The sequence below is a fragment of the Mesocricetus auratus genome, unplaced genomic scaffold (assembly GCF_017639785.1).
Source record: "Mesocricetus auratus isolate SY011 unplaced genomic scaffold, BCM_Maur_2.0 Super-Scaffold_100046, whole genome shotgun sequence".
In the NCBI taxonomy this organism is placed as follows: Eukaryota; Metazoa; Chordata; class Mammalia; order Rodentia; family Cricetidae; genus Mesocricetus; species Mesocricetus auratus.
The window spans coordinates 772,957-790,029 of record NW_024429223.1 but is presented as its reverse complement, the minus strand read 5'-3'; the positions used below and the strand labels follow the sequence as shown (position 1 = coordinate 790,029).

The 17,073-nt window shown below is 42.2% G+C and overlaps 1 protein-coding gene across 3 annotated transcripts; it reads left to right on the top strand.

Annotated features, from left to right (window-relative positions):
• Positions 1-8,293: 8,293 nt before the first annotated feature.
• LOC110343019 (zinc-alpha-2-glycoprotein) lies at positions 8,294-16,855 on the top strand. Of its 3 annotated transcripts, none has more exons than XM_021233894.2 (6): positions 8,294-8,562; positions 12,594-12,845; positions 13,061-13,333; positions 14,636-14,914; positions 15,013-15,144; positions 16,185-16,855. In XM_021233894.2, exons 2-5 carry the CDS (start codon positions 12,659-12,661, stop codon positions 15,108-15,110), a joined length of 837 nt encoding a protein of 278 aa, XP_021089553.1. In that variant the 5' UTR covers positions 8,294-8,562; positions 12,594-12,658; the 3' UTR covers positions 15,111-15,144; positions 16,185-16,855. The 3 variants fall into 3 exon arrangements, with proteins under 3 accessions (XP_021089553.1, XP_021089554.1, XP_040591460.1); XM_021233895.2 differs by having other exon boundaries at positions 16,078-16,855; XM_040735526.1 differs by having other exon boundaries at positions 15,013-16,855.
• Positions 16,856-17,073: the final 218 nt, after the last annotated feature.

Below are 17,073 nucleotides of genomic sequence, written 5' to 3'. Positions count from 1 at the left end.
GGGTGTGGGCTTGGGTAACAAGAGTGGTGAACATCCCTGCAGGCAGGGTGTGGGATTGGGTAACAAGAGTGGTTCCAGGACTTTTCTTCTCTTTATAAATTATACAGCTAGTACCATAGACGCATAAACACCATTTGGCCCCACTAGTTAATGGAGGGTCCCAAGGAGCCACCATTCAGAACCTGTGGACCTGCCCTGTTGTTGGAAGGCACTGGCCATTGTTGGATGTATGGTGCTGCCTCCCACATGCTCTTATATATATTATGAAACTCAGGGATAGGACAGCAGGCTGGATACCACAGTAAAGTCAATATTGTAGCAAACTACACGTCCCTCTCTCCACCAAATACATAGAAAGCAAACAGCCAAACAATACACAGAGAGTCCTGGTAGCCCAGAAGATGCTTCAGCATCATTTCTACCAGATGTTGTTATCCAATTATCATCTTGAGTCATCAAGCATGGAAACTTCTCCACAAAGGTATTCATGAAATATCTGCATGAGATTATATATATATAATATATATGTATAACATATATTATATATATATTCAAATGATTTTGAAAATATTTTAATTTCCATGCTCTATTTAAGTCCATATTAACAATTAATTTTTTAATTTATAAACTGTTGGCCAATATCTAGGGCTTCTTATTTACTAGCTCTATTAATCTATGTATTTCCACATGGCCTTGGCTTACTGGAGAATGCCAGACCTGTTACTCCTTTGACAACTACTTGTCTTCTCTTTGCACACCCTCTCTACCTACCTTTCCCAGAATTCTCCTTGTATCCTATCCCCACCTATCTTCCTGCCTTGATTGGCCAAACTGTTTTATTCATCAATCAGTAAGAGAAACATATATACAGAAGGACATCCCCCATCAACAAGCAAACATATTGCATATTGGACTACAGGAACATGAAAAAGTAAGATAAAGTGACTCCTCCAAGAGAATATAACTCTTCAACAACAAAATTCAATGGCAATGAAACATAATTTCAAAAGTTTACTAGTAAAAAACTCCAATGACATCAAAAAAGATGTAAACAAGTAGATGAACTAAATCCAAGACCTAGAGAGGAAAGTCAGCCACGCAGAAGGAGGTGAAATTCACCAGTATGAATGAAAAAGAGTTAGTAAATTGAAAGGAAAAACAAGCAAAGAAATTGAAATTTGAAATTAAACATATATAAAAATTAGAAATTAAGAACTCTATATAGCCAATAAAAACCACAGTAGAAGCTGGGTGGTGGTAGGGTAGTGCATGCCTTTAATTTCAGCATCAATGAGGCAGAGGCATGTAGATCTCTATCAGTGTAAGGCCAACCTGGTCTACAGAGTGAGTTTCAGGAAAGCAAACATTATACAGGTAAACCCTGTCTCAAACTCTCAACCCCTCCCCACAGACTTTAATCAAGCAAATATCAACAATGAAAGGTAAAGAATCTACTCCATTCAAACACAAATAAGGAAAACAGCTGATCATGACCACATACAAAATAAATATAATCAATAAATAAGCTTATGAATTGAATAGTTAATTTCCAAAGGTAGAAATAAAAATGGCCGATAAATATTTGGAAAAAAGTTCCAAAATGTTTAACTAAATTTAGAATACATCATGATATAGAATTTGCTTTTTACTCAAAATCAACCTTCTCAGAACTATCAAGAATAATGATCACCAGATATCTGACTACTGAAGCCTAGCCAAATTTCTACATAAAATGAGCCATCATAGGTGGATTTATATTTAAGACATGAGATAGAGTTTTTGTGAATGATAACAAAGAACTCAGCCAATACTCCAATTAACATATCGCACTGAATAGCAATATGATTGATCTTAAGTCAGATTACCTATATACTGTAATTCTCCTCGATGTAAATGGAAGACCTCAATGTCCCTACTAGTTTGTGCATATGATCAGTACACACAAAACCTAATGGTAAAATGGAGTATTCACGACTCTTCTAAGATTTGAAAGAATTGTTGTTCTGAATTGTTCTGAAAGGAGAATTGGTGTTCAAGCTGTTTAACAATCTAGGAAAGTAAAACTACCACAGAGTGTGTTGAGCCTTCTCTCCAAAGGAGGGTCTAGTCTAGTCACTGGCCTCTTGAGTGATAGAGGGAAAGTGCCAGATTTAGAGAAAGGCTAATATATTAAAGAGGAGAAAGGCAAGCTATGTTTCTAGAAAGTCTGTGAGTGCAGACTGTGATCTGTTAGGACAGTGGCTTTCATCCTTCCTCGTACTGTAACCCTTTGATAATACAGTCCCTCATGTTGTGGTGAATACCAACCATAAAATTCAGAGCCATCATTTTGTTACTGTAACGAATGATAATGTAAATATCTGATACACAGGCTATCTGACAATGTGACCCTCCAAAGCAGTCGTGACCCACAGGTAGAAAACACTGTTTTGGGAAATCACTTACTGAATCTGGTATTTGTACAGCCTAGTGAACTTTTTAAAAAATCAAACTTTTTCATTTTTACAACTTTCATGTTCCGAGCAATGAAAATCTGATTTTGTTGTTAAAGGGACAATTCAACAGGATCATGGCACTAGAAATGTATGTAAAAACAATAGCTCACTGTATTCATTTTAGTCCAGTTTCAAGCAAGTCCATAGTGATGTGGATTGCTAATTTCCAATGGCTCCCACGTTGTCAAACTGATTGCTTTCTTCCCTGGAGTTTCACCATTTGCCTTTGTTATTTGGGATTAAAGTACTATTTAACAATTACTTTTTTAATATCCATACCATGACTTCTACCCTATCTTCTTTTTTTTCAGTTTTTATGAGACAGAGTTCCTCTGTATTGTTTTGGAGGCTGTCGGTCTAGCCCAGCCTCGAACTCACAGAGATCTGCCTGCCTCTGCCTCCTGAGTGCTGGTATTAAAGGTGTGCACCACCACCGCCCGGCTTCTGCCCTATCTTCTAAGTTAATATACTATCATCTTACCTCCAGCCTTGCCAGCTAAATAATCACAACAAAATACATTAAATGTTAGTATTCCTTCACAAAAAAGGCATGCAGTGATGGTAAATGTCCTTCTATTTGCTATGAATATATGTTTCTCTTACTGGTTAATGAAGAAAACAATGCTTGATCTGTAACCAGGCGGGATATATAGACAGGGATATGAGATGAGGAGAATTCTGGGGAGAAGGATGCAGACAGAGGTCTCAAGAGAGATGCCAAGTAGCAGTTGAAGGAGTAATATGCTGGAGCCTTCTCTGTTAAGATAAGGTCATGTGGAAATACATAGATTAATAGATAGGGGTTAGTAATTAAGAGAGAACTAGACAATAAGACGCATGTACCATCAACCAACAGTTTATAGTTAATATAAGACTCTGTGTACTTATTTGAGACTAAGTGGCAGAGGGATGATGTAAACTCTGTCTACAAATGGTGCCCACATGTAAGGCAACAATTTCCATATAAACCTGAGAAAAGCTAAGAAAAGGGATTCTAAATACAAAAGAACAGAGGCAACCTCAGCTTCTTCGTAGCTGCATTTTCTCGGGGGTGGGAGGGCTCTATTTGCTAGAGGCAAAGCTAAGCTCATGTTGCTTTCAAAACAAGATTCTGATTTTGTTTCTACAGAAGATAAATAACTGTGGATCCCTTCCAGAACAACAACAACAACATAATAATAATAATAACAACAATAATAATAATAATATCAACCAAGACTCCCTGAGTAAATGGACCAGGGGATCCAACATCCAAAACAGCTGAGATGATGCAGCCTCAGACTACTACAGCTAGAATTTAGACAGGTTTCTGGTTTTTCTCAGGATCCCCTTGGGATTGACAGCACCCCCAAACAGCAGGAATCACTTTAGAGAGAACGGCACCCAAATTCCAAAATACAGTTTATATATTTTTGTTTTCATTAAAAAATGGTTGGATATAAGTGGTTAATGATCATAGTCAATCTTTTCCTAAAGAAAAAAGGCAATATAATACAGAAATATACTTTACATTGGTATGGATTTTGGTTTGTTGATACAAATTGTTATATGTATATGTCCACTCTTGTTTAGGTATTCTGTTTATACAGTTCCTTTAAAATGTAATTTAAAAAATACAGATTACAGATAATTGCCTGGAACAGTCACAACATATAGTTAGAGAGAGCTGGTCAATAAGAAGCCTGAGCCAATAGCCAAGCAGTTTATAATTAGTAAAACCCTCTGTTTATGTCTTTGGAAATAAGGGTGGCAGGATAAGGCAGGAGAGAAACCCCAGAACAGGGTCTCCCAAACAATTTTGTTTTAAAAATAAAAAAGCAAGATCTATGGATTGCTTTAAAAAATAAAGACCTTATAAAGATAAGGAGATATGGTATTAAAATAATGAAATATTATAAACAGATAAGGATTATTTTAACAAAAATTCATGTATAAAGATTAAATGGGATGAATGGCTACAGAAGGAAAACTAAAGGGCTTCTATGAGTTACAAACATCTGAGTAAGTGCTTAATGTATTTAAGAATGGAGCCTAAAATAATATGTGGTATTACTTTCTGAGTACAAGATTAACAATGAAGAAATAACTGGCTGCAGTGTATGTCATATCAAGGTGGGGGTGGGTGTTCAGGTGAAAGTCATTTCAGGGTCAGATGGAAACCTGGTGCAAGGGAAACTCCCAGGAACCCACCACGATGACCTCGGCTAAGACTCCTAGTACTTGTTGATACATAGAATTGGCTACTTCATGTGACCAAGTAACACTTCCAGTGGACCCTAACTCAGCCATACAACCTTCAAAACACTGTCCTGACAATGGGGTGTGCTGGGGAAAGGGTGGCATAGAGACTGTAGTGGTGGCCAACCAATGACTAGTCTACCCTCATATCCATGCCAAGAGAGTGGACCCATTTCTAAAACTACCTAGAGTGCTAGGACCCAGAGACTGGATGACCCACAGACCTAGGATAAAACCAAACACGATCATAGGGAAAAAACCTCAGTTTAATAATGCCTAGCAATATTCTGTTATCCTCATAGCAGAATGGGTGCCTAGCCCTATTATCTTCAGAGGGTCTTCATTCAGCAACTGGTGGAAACAGATGCAGAGACCCACAGTTCCACATTAGGCAGAGCTCAGGGAATCCTGCTGAAGAGAGGGAGGAAGGGTTGTAATAAACACAGGGACATCACAACAAAGCCCACAGAACCAACTCACCTGGGCTCATAGGAGGCAGAGACAACCAGGAAGCCTGCATGGGACTGACCCAGGCCCTCTGCATATGTGTTACTGTTGTGTAGATGGTCTTATTGTGGGACTCCGAATAGTAAGAGCAAGGAATGTCTCTAACCCTTTGGCTGACTTTTAGAAACCTGCTCCTCTTACTGGGTTGCCTTGCCTAGCCTTAATGGAAGATGAAGTGCTTTGTCTCGCTACAACTTGATATACCATGTTTTGTTGTTACACGTGGGAGGCCTGACCTTCTATGAATAAACATGGAGGAGGAGTGGATCTGTGAGGGGGACAAAGGGGGATTGGTGGAGACACCGGGAGGAGAGGAGAGAGAAGATATTGTGGTCATAATGTATGCAAAATTGACTAATTTTGAAGAATGATTGCAATGTATCAAATCAAGGTTTATTTTTAAATATCTTCCTTTTAAAATATTACATGATATTTATAAGTGTCAGACTGAGGTAACTGGTCTCCTTCAGTGGTTCTCAACCTGTGGGTCATGATTCCTGTGGGGATCACATATAAGATATCCTGCAGAACAGATATTTACATGATGATTCATAACATTAGCCCAATTACAGTCATGAAGTAGCAACAAAATAATTTTATGGCTTGGTTTCACTACAACATGAAGAACTATATTAAAGTGTTGCAGGATTAAGAAGGTTGAGAAACACTGTTCTAGATGTTTCCAATATGGTGAATGCAATGCAGTCTCTAACTATACTAGGATATCATTCACCATTCCTCTTTATTATTGTTTGGTCAGTATGGATGTGTCCCACCACTTCAAATGACCTGGTAGATCTATGACTTTCAGATCTCATAAGGTTTGAACATACAGTTTTTCAGACATTATCAATTCATTCATCATTTGAGTTTCCCTTTCTTTGATTATCCATAAATTACACCATTGTGTGAACATTTCCCAATACACAGTGAGAATCAGGTATCATGATTTCAGAGTGGAATTCCCCCTTGGGTGTTTTGCTCCAGGGCACTAAGAGCTCTGTGCCTCTGAGTGGACAACCTGGGGTACTGGTAATCTCATCTGGAAGATGCCTACAGGGTCTGGATGAAGAAAAAATTTTAGGACCACCATATTGCCCACATCCTCTTTTATTGTCTCCTGGGGAAAGTTCCAGCTAGACCTTTGGCTGTTATCCACACTCTCAGGCAGTGTGAGGGCTGAAGGGCCACACGGAAAAAATGAGCAATTGTGACATGGACAACATTTTTTGTTTGTAATCATTGCCTGTGTTAACCCTTCATGTATGTTACTGACTGGGATTTCAGAGGGGCATCATTTAAAGTGTGGGGAAGTCTTTAAAATGACCTGTATCATTTGTATCTCCTTATTTGTGTGAACTCAGTCTGCTCACAAAAGTCTCTCTTGCTTCCACAGCCTTTTGTATGGCTCCTGTGCAATCATGTGAATTTGGACAATGGATCTGGGAATAACATCAGTCTCTTTCTAGGAAAAAGGAAGTTTATACATCTTATGTTAACTAGCATTTTTGCAGTAGTCACTTCTATAGCCCCTGCAGCTGCTTCCACAGTGGCCATGGCCCAACAAGAGCAAATTGCCATTTTGTTAATCAGCTTGCTTTAATACTTTTTTTTGGTTTTACGAGACAGGGTTTCTCTGTATTGTTTTGGAGGCTGTTGGTCCAGCCTGGCCTCGAACTCACAGAGATCCGCCTGTCTCTGCCTCCCGAGTGCTGGGATTAAAGGCGTGCGCCACCACCGCCCGGCTTGCTTTAATACTTTTGTGGCTTTGGAAACACAACAATATATAGACACAAACGATGAAACTCCCTTACATACTTTAGAAGCTGTGGTGTTGTACCTAGGGGATACAGTATCAATTAACCCTAAATGTGCTGCTGGTGTTAGCTCTTTAAGCTATAATGAATCCAGACAAAATATGAATAAAATTAAAAATTTCTTGCTCTCAAAGTGTCGTGTGTTGGGGTCCCTGGGCAAGGTCTCACCGAAATCAGGACACAGGGGATGCAGAGTAGAAGCAACTGCTTGTCAATGTTTATTTTTGCAGAACTTTTGCACATAAGCTTATGCAAGCTATCTCACAATCTTCACACCCACCATTCCACACAAGGCATCAGGATAGGTCTCCCCTTATGAAACAATCTCTACTATATTTAAAGTACTGTATACTAACAAGTACTTCCCTATATTTATAGAACAGTGGAGCACAGTTCACTGACCTGAGAGCCACTTCCTTATCTTGAGCAGCAAAATCCGGCAGATCATTTGAACATGTCAGCAGAAGTATGCTTCCAGCTATTCCTGGTGTGCCAAGTCTCATGCTTCAAAATAGGCCATATTTGTTTCAAGAGGAGCCTGCACCTCACTAAGCCAGCTCTTCATGTTCATAAGTTACTGGGAATATGGTATCATAAAAATATTAATTTAGATTAACACTCAAGCCATTAATTACTATTCTAAGTGATTGGCATGTCATATTCAGTTCCCCTAAGATGTTGACCCAAAGCTTATTGCAGAACACACAAGGATGTGACCATTTTAACATCCTTTAACGTGTGTTCAGCATTACTCTTCAACTATTTATGCTGGTGATTCCTTTGAAAATATTAGGGGGTATTTGTTGGTGTAAGGGATATCAATGTCTCTTAGACATTCAAATGCAAGTTAGTCATCTAACCTTACAAGGTAACAATGAGGGAGCCAGAGAGACCTCTCCCCAACACATAGAGTGTTTTTATTCAGAGGTTTCTTACAGAATCTCCATTTGCAGTGTAGAGTTCCTTAGAAGACTGAAGGCAGGGGATAATGAATTCACTAGACCCAAGATAAATGATAAATGTGTGTTTTACTGGGGAACAACTTACACAGACAATAACAAAGAACCACAGGAGCCTTCCTGCTTAAGAAGATGCAATCTAACTCCTCCAGATCTGATCTGTGACCCAAGACTGACAGAGTCCACCCTGCTCCTGTTTGTCCAACTTCTGGTCACGTCCGCACATGAAGCCATGCCCAAAGGGGTGTGGCCGTGACACTAAATCCCTGATAAGACCAGAGGCCACTACAGAAGACAAGGATTTCCGGCTCCCTTGGTTGGTGGAGAATCTAAGAGTTTTAGATTCTGGTCTAAAATGACAAGAGAGGATTACTTCCTGTAGAGTTGCATCACGCTTTTCATATGGAACAGGAGAGGATTTTCCTGGGCATATCAAGCTCTTTTTTCAACATAATCGGAAAAGGCCATTGGAAGAGTCATTGTTGTGGACTGCCACAATCCTGGCACACCTGTTCTACCTGTTACTGCTTTGGGTATCCTGTAAAGGTAAGCCCTTGACAGAGAAGGGAACTCAGTCTGTGCCTGTGCTGTGGGGTGCAGTGGGAGTAAGCCAGAGCCTGGTGTGTGTGGAACGCAAGAGTCTGGTGGGATCCCTGAACTTCATCTGAGAGTCATGAGGAGGATTTTTAGTGTGTAAGGGACACTGTATGACTTTGGGGGAGGTTTCTTTGTCCCAGAAGTCTGCCTTCAGTCTTCTAAGGAACTCTACACTGCAAATGGAGATGCAGTGTGGTCTTAGGCTCCTTGGGACTTGTTCTGCTCAAGATAACTCGGGCTAAATACTGGGTTCTTGGCAGCCCGTAGACGTCCCTGCTTTCCTGCTGCAACTAACTTAGTGTGCTTCAGGGCATGGTGTGGTTCCAGTAAATCCTGGATCAGCTGCAAAAGTAGGATGAAGATTTTGAATGGCCCTTACCTTACAGAAAAATAGAGAGAGTGGTTAGTGACAATAGGACTTTTTGTAAAGTGATTATTTTGTGTGGTGTGTATAGGGGGTCTCTGTTACTCTCTGTGGAGGTGTAGACATGCTCTTGAGGTGATAATGATGGTAAAGGCATGTAATAAAACAGGTAATAAGGGAGGGAAGTTGAAGTAGTGTCCCTCACACCATGGAGATAGAGAGGAGCCATGTTGCGTGCAGGAACCAAGTGAAGCAGGATTGGGGGATGGATTGCAGAAGGGAAGTATCTGGACAAATGTGGGCAGGAAGTCAGTAGACTCAAGTACATTGTCTCAAGATTACTCTTGGTTTACCAACCACATTGTGGTATTCCCCAAACTCCATTGTCCATATTCTGCTACAGTTTGAATATGAATATTGGCACTCATTTGTTGTTTTTTCCCAATTTAATTTATTATTGATTCATGTATCTTGAGCCCACTCATCTCCCTATCCCTTCCCTTCTGCCCTCTAGCCTTGCAATATCCCCTCCCAGATAAAACAAAATAGAACTTAAAAGAAAAGAAAACAAAAATTTCATCAGGGTGACACAGTGATTCACACAGTCCAGTTATTCATTGCAATGAGTCACTGATCTGGTTTCAACAACTCTTGTTTTTACTACATCATGGATACTGGATCCACAGTGGGGCTGCTCTTGGATATCCTGTTTCTGTCCTGCCATGAAGATCCAGGAGCAGATCATAAAGGGGTGGATGACGGGAAGGGCCAACTCACAGCCCTGGTTCTGGGCCTGGGCATTTTCTGGGTTGGTTAGTTGGCCAGATCATCCTCATCCTGGACACCTGGGTGACCTCTCCAAGCCTGACTGGTGAGCTCACCTTATGTAGTAGTCATAAAGAGGCTGGATCAGTTATCCATCTCTCATGTCCTCCAAGATGGATCACAATACCAACACTACCAGCTCCAGTTCCATTGTATTGTCAGGCAATGTGTAGGTACTGCTCTTCCAATTTCTGAAGTCATTGAGAGGCATGACCTGTTCTTTCACTATCATGACCCAGGACCACCTCTTTCACCTGCTGTAGGCAGAGAGATGAGGAGTAACAGGAGGCACATCTCTCCTATTCTCACTGCTCCATGGCAGGCGAGTATTAGGGCCAGCTCACCAATACTCGTGCCCTCAGAGGTGGCTGACCTGTGTCCCCACCAGCAGGGACAGCTCTACTGTGTTACCCAGGCCAGGTGCAGGGCCTGATCTCCCATTGCTGCACTCAGAGAGATGTCTCTCATTCATACTCCATTATATTTGGTTATCATAATACAACTCATCCCCCCAGATCTGACACAAATCATATCCTGAGTCCTAACTTTCAGATACTATACGTTTCTTCAGTGAATTCCCTTTTCATATTCACATCTAGATTTTTCACTATGGTAGTGGGGACCAGATGCACAGCCCCACAAATGCTTTCACACTTAGCTCCATCTCCTTATTTCTTTGCGACAATACTCCAGTAAAATTCTTTGTCCTTTCATACATTTCATATATTTTCTTAATATATACACTTGATTTTTTCAGGAGATTTTCTGCAACCATGAAAATGACCCTGTGATTTTTTTGTCTTTAAGCCCATTACTAGGCTTTATAACATGCATTACCTTACATGTGATAAACCATTCCTGCATCTCTGTGGTGAAGCCAACTTGATCATTACGGAGGATGTTCTTGATATATGCCTTCTGGACATTTGGTTTTCAAATCTTTTATTGAGGAGTTTTCATCTGTATTCATTTAGTGATATATGTTTTTATATGGGATTTTGCTGTCTTTACCTGGTTTAGGAGTAGGAGTGATGCTGGCAAGACCGAGTTTGAGAATATTCCTTATGTTTCAATTTTTAAAAAATAACTTAAGAAGAATTGCTGCAGATATTTAAAACTCTGGTAAAATTCTTCAGTGAATGCATGTGTCCTTGAGCTGTTTTATTGTATGTGTGTGTTTCTTTGTTCATTTACTTTTGTCAAAATTATTTTCATTAATATTTCAGTCTCCTCTTCATTGTGATTCTGTATAGGCTCTTGATTACTTCATGGTTTAACTTTAGTAATTTTAATGGCTTGAAGGTTATAGAAATATATTCCTTTATTTTTTTAGATTTTCCAACATCATGGAGTACAAGGTTTGGAACAGCCTATATTTTGAATCACATAGCATAACCTTTTGTCTATTCAACTTTATTAGCAAATGTTTCTTGCAAAAGGTCATTGATATGATTCAAGGTATCTGGTTGCTAGTACACCAGCATTACTAGAACATCAATTAAACACCTCTGGAATGTCATGCAGCAGCCCTGAGTCATGGAGTGTGGGTATTGGACCACAGGGCAATTCCTTTCACAAGCTCCAGCAGGTCCTAGTCAGGGTAGATTTTAGGGTGGGGCAACCCAAACCCATCTGTGGTCCTGAGTGGTAGCTGAGCAGGTCAGACTGGACCACTGGGACTGTCTGCCTCAGGTAAAGGGGAGGAGCCAGCTCTCATATGCCTGTGCTTGCAGTGTCATTTCTCCCTCAACTGTGGTGAGGGGTGGGGGCATTTCTCCTAAGTATAAGACCAGGTTTCTCAGGGGGACCAGGGCCAGCTCTACTGCTTCAGTTTCCAACAAGGGGCAAGGCCAGTGTTTGCAGGCCAAGCCAAGGATGGTGCTGGCTCAGCATGGCCCTTTGACTTCATCTTGCATGGTTTCTATGGGCATCTGAGTTGACACAACCACAGACACTAACACAGACACCAGCTGCTGCTGGGTCCAGACATGATCCTCAGCAGCAGCCAGGTTTGGATGTCACCACTGCCCCAGGTGGCAGTGCAAACCTTAGAGACTGACTCTGCTCCAGCAAGGGTGTGGCTCTCAGATGCTAACATGAACCCATACCTCAGTCATCAACTTGGCCTTCCATAGTAACAGGAGTCTTAGATATCAACACAGACCATGGCTACAGTGGGACCACAGACCTACATATAGCTCTCTGCTGCAGTTCTGACCCAGAAATCATCATGGTATCTGGTACCAGCCCAGGCCACTCAGATCTGTTTGGCACAGGACACAACTAGAATGCATCTTGGGCACGAACATGGTCCTAGGTGACTGATCAGACTCTAGGCAGCCACACAGCATTTGGTTAAAACAGGAGCCATAGACATTGATCCAAACTGTGGCTGTTGTAGGATCCATAGACACACACATGACCATGAGCAACATCCCAGTCCCAGATGATACCAGGGCCTTGGCTGGCAGCATGGGACACCCACACCAGCATGACTCTGGTGTTGCCAAGGCCCTCAGATACCAAAAAGCCATTTTATCCATCTCTACTGTAATCCCTCTCTGTCTCTCTGTCTCTCTGTCTCTGTCTCTGTCTGTCTGTCTGTCTCTCTCTTACACCCACTCTATTACTCTCTTCCCTTCTTTTTCTATTCCATTCTATAACAAAACACTCCACTGGCTCCTCACATTTACACAGCAGCACAAAACAGTCTGAGTTTAATTCCTCAAGGAGAACTAATTGTGAAAAACATTTACTAATCAATTGTGTCACCTTTCTCTTCCTCCTTCAGGAACCCATATTCTGCACTATGACCTCACAGCCTTGTTTTGGGAGAGGCCTGGGCAGTTGCTTGCCATGGTATACCTTGACAATGAGCCCATCCTGCACTATGCTGAGAGAAGAGCAGAACCCCGGAAACATGGGGTAAAGGAACATGACTGTGCTTTGATATGGACAAGAGAGACTGAGGACTTCCAGGAGAAGGAGGAGCAGCTCAGTGGGATGCTGGCTGAGGTGATGACACAGAAGGGCCAGAATGGAGGTGAGTACGCTAGCAGAAACAGAAGCATGCAGTTCAACTCTAGTCAGGGTTGGGGGCTGGACACATCTGGGCTAATTGTGTAAGTGTAGGATGCTTCTTTGAGGGAAGTGGGGCATGCCACCTGAGAAGGCACAGAGTGTGCCCAGCTCACCTTAAGATCAGCAGGAACTAAGTTTCTTGAAAAGAAGTTGACATATCTTTGCCTGGTTTGCCAGGTGTTCATACCCTTCAGGCAACTTTTGGCTGTGAAATCCAAGGAAACCACACTGGAGGCTTTTGGCGCATAGGCTATGATGGGCAAGACTTCCTGTCTTTTGATCAGAAGAACTCCAAATGGCAAGTTCCAGTGCTTTTAGCACACTCAACCAAGACATTGTTGGCGATACATAGCCCCAGTGTGGATCAAGTTAAGACATTTCTAGATGACATATGTCCTTACCATCTCTGGAGATATTTGACTTGCATGAAGAATCAAATCATGGATACAGGTACTAACTTTTAGAAGGTGGGTTTATTCACTGAGTATGACTGCTTAAGAGTTGTTGGGTTCTCAATAAATTAAACAAGCATCACACTCTCACCCTCACAGTGCTCTGATTTGTCTTTTCCCAGGTCTCCAAAAGGTGACTGTGACTCAACATAGTTCCACAGTGGGGTGGCACACTCTAACTGGCTTTGTTTTCCATCTCTATCGCTGCTATCCCACTCCTGAGTTGAGGCTTGTGAGACTTCTCAGTGGATAATATCACTGGTTGCTCTTGCAGAGGATCCAGGCTGAATTCTGAGAGTGCACATTATGACTTATAATCATGTGTAACTCCAGTTCTAGGGCACTCGTGCACTTTACTGACCATTGTAGACACCCCATATACACATGGTACATGTACATTCATACAGGCAAAACACTCTCATATCTTAAATAGAGTAAACAAATCTAAAAAATTAAAAATGGCTGGGCCTTGGTGGTGCCCCCTTTAATCCCAGCACTTGGGAAGCAGAGGCAGGTGGATCTCTGTGAGTTCGAGGCTAGCCTGGTCTACAGAGCAAGTTCCAGGACAGCCTCCAAAACAATACAGAGAAACACTGTCTCTAAAAACCAAAAAAATATTTAAAAAGTCAAGTTTTCTGTTTTTATTTGGCCTTGTCCTTTTTAAACAGAGTCTCACACTGCCCCTCATGTCCACTCACACACTTCTTGCCTCTGCCTTTCCAGTGTTATGATAATGGACATCTCTGGTACCTGAAGTGTGAGGTTAAAGCTTTGACTCTGTCTTGTGACTGAAAATAAGAAGGTATCCTGGGACATCTGTGGAGGAAGAAAGATACTGGTCATCAGTTTGGGGACAACTCCAGGAAAAAAAGAATCAAGGCTACAGTCAGGCAACTACTTTTAGAGTCCCTCACTTGTCCCCTAGAGGTTGTGGAGCTGCCTTTGTCATAGACAGAAGGAGCATCACGCCATGGTTGGATCTCTAGCCACATAACACTGAGTCTCTGACTTGTTGGTGCCTATTGTTCATCTGTTCCCTGTGGTAGAAAGAGGAACTGCTGGCCGCTGACAGCAGGGTCACTAAGACCTCTCATTATCAGAGTGAAAAGGAGGGATGGACCCTAAAGAACATTATTAGAGTTAAGCCCCACCCTCCCACAGTCCTATAATCACTGTAACTGTGGCCTCTAGGAAGGGGAGGCTGGAGGTGAATATGAACAGTGCTTCTTCTAGGTAACCCTCAGTGCAGAGGTAGAGATGTACTAACACTTTAATTTTCAATTTATCTATCTCCTCTCAGTTTCCCCAAAGTTGACAGTGACAAACAAGACTTACCCAGAGGGCAGGAGCAGCTTAACATGCTGGGCTTCTAATCTGTATTCTCCTGTGGTCACCCTGGTCTGGCTTCAGCATGGGAAGCCAGTACAGCAGCAGATCTTTGGGCCTGGGACCATCCTACCCAGTGGTGATGGGACCTACCAGACCTGGGTGTCTATTTGGGTTCTTCCTGGACAGGAGCCAGAGTTCACCTGCCACCTGAGGCATCGCAGCAATATCATTGAGGCCCCTGCATTCCTTGGTGAGAAAACAGGACAGCCATCCACATCAGGGCATGGGAGGCAAAGTGAGGGAGAGCCTGTGGAGCACAATCACTAAAGCTTTCTTGGTGGCCTCCAGGACATCAAGCCAGGAAAACTGGTGGCGCCACCAGCTCTGCCTCAGCTCTGGTGGCTTCTGCACTTTGTACCCTGTTGGTGTTTCTACCAATTGCCTAGAGCAGCAAGAATGAGCAAGACATCAAGAGACAAGGTGAGCATCCCTGCAGGGTGTGGGATTGGGTAACAAGAGTGGTTCCAGGCCTTTTCTTCTCTGTATAAATTATACAGCTAGGACTATAGACGCATAAACACCATTTGGCCCCACTAGTTAATGGAGGGTCCCAAGGAGCCACCATTCAGAACCTGTGGACCTGCCCTGTTGTTGGAAGGCACTGGCCATTGGTGCTGCCTCCCACATGTTCCTAGATAAATTATGAAACACAGAAACAGGGAAGCTGACTGGAAACCCACAGCAAAGTCAAGACTGTGGCACACTACATGTCCCTGTCTCTTTACCAAATACACAGAATGAAAAGAATCACACAATATGGAAAGAGACCTGGTAGCCCACAAGTTGACTGAGAGTCACTTTACCAGGTATCTATTCCAAGTGTCATCTTGATTCAAACATGGAAACTTCCTCCCGAAGGTATTCATCTGGGTGATATAGTGTATGTATACATAAATACAAATATTTAAAGGATTTTAAAGATATTTTGATCTCTATTGCAATCCAGTGGTGGTATCTGGACCCCTACCAAACAACACAACCTTATGTTCAACAGCCTGTCCTATAAATGTGATGCACTGCAGTAAGAGTGACATAGAGTTTGTGAAAGTTGTCACGCAATGACTAATTCAGACTCAGACCTATAGCAAAAGTGTGGCTCAATCCTCTCACTGCCTTTAGAGTCCTAGGAACCAGAGACTGGATGTCCCAGAGATGTAGGATAGAACCAAACATCACTGTAGATAAATTGTCAGTGCTCTGTGAGTAGGAAGTGCCTATGCGCATGCTCAAGTGGGCTGGTTTGGACAGAGCAACTGCTGCTCAGGTCCTACACCTAGTAGTCTTGGGCTGTTTAAGAAAGCTAGTTAGACAGAAGCCACAGTGAGAACAAGCCAATAAGCATTTCCTCTACAGTTTCTACTTCAAGCCCCTGCTTTGCATTCCTGTCCTAACTTCTGTTAGTCATGGATGATAACCCAAGAGTGGTAAGATAAAATAAACCCAGAACCTTCATGTCACAGAACCCTTCAGAGAGACCTGGAAGCAGAAGAAACCAGCCACCATCATTGGCTACCATTCTGGTTTTGCCCCTCCACCTTCTGGGGAGGGAGAATGAGGGAGGGAAGATAGAACCTTGAATCCTTACCCATGATGAGATGAGAGACTCTCCCTATATCCACTGGAAGAAAAGATGGGAAGAAGACAGTATAAGAACACATCCAACAACAGAAAAACGTATATGACACCACCAGAATCTTGGGACTCTACACCAGCAACACCTGACCATCCCAGCACAGATTAAACAGAACAGAATGACCTTAACAATGACCTCATGAAAATGATAGAGGCCCTCAAAGAGGATATGAGCAAACCCTTAAAGAAATGGAAGAAAACATAAACCAAAAAAGAGGCCAGTATGGGACTGATCCAAACCCTCTGAACCTGGGTGTTAGAGAAGAGGCCTCGGCAATCTATGGGACCGTGGATAGTAGTTCAGCATTTATACCTGGCATACAAATGGACTTTGGGTGTTTGGGTGCCCATTTCACAGGGAGGTATACTCTCTCAGCCTGGACACATTGGAGAGGGCCTAGGCCATGCCTGGGATGATATGACAGACTTTGAAAATCCCCCATGAAAGGCCTTCCCCTCCCTAGGGAAATGAGGGTGGATGGAGTGCTGGGTCTCGTGGTTGGGGAGGGTGGGGAAGGAGGGGTGGGAGAGGTAGCTGGGAGTAACATGTGTAAAAAGTTAAATAAAAATTTTAAACAGATTAAATAAAGCCTTTGCTCCCTCCCAATAAATAGAAAAATTGTCAATGTAATGATGCCTAGTAATATTCTGTCATCCTCATAGATTGGTATCTAGCTCAATTGCATCAGAGGGGCTTCATCCAGCAACTGGTGGAAA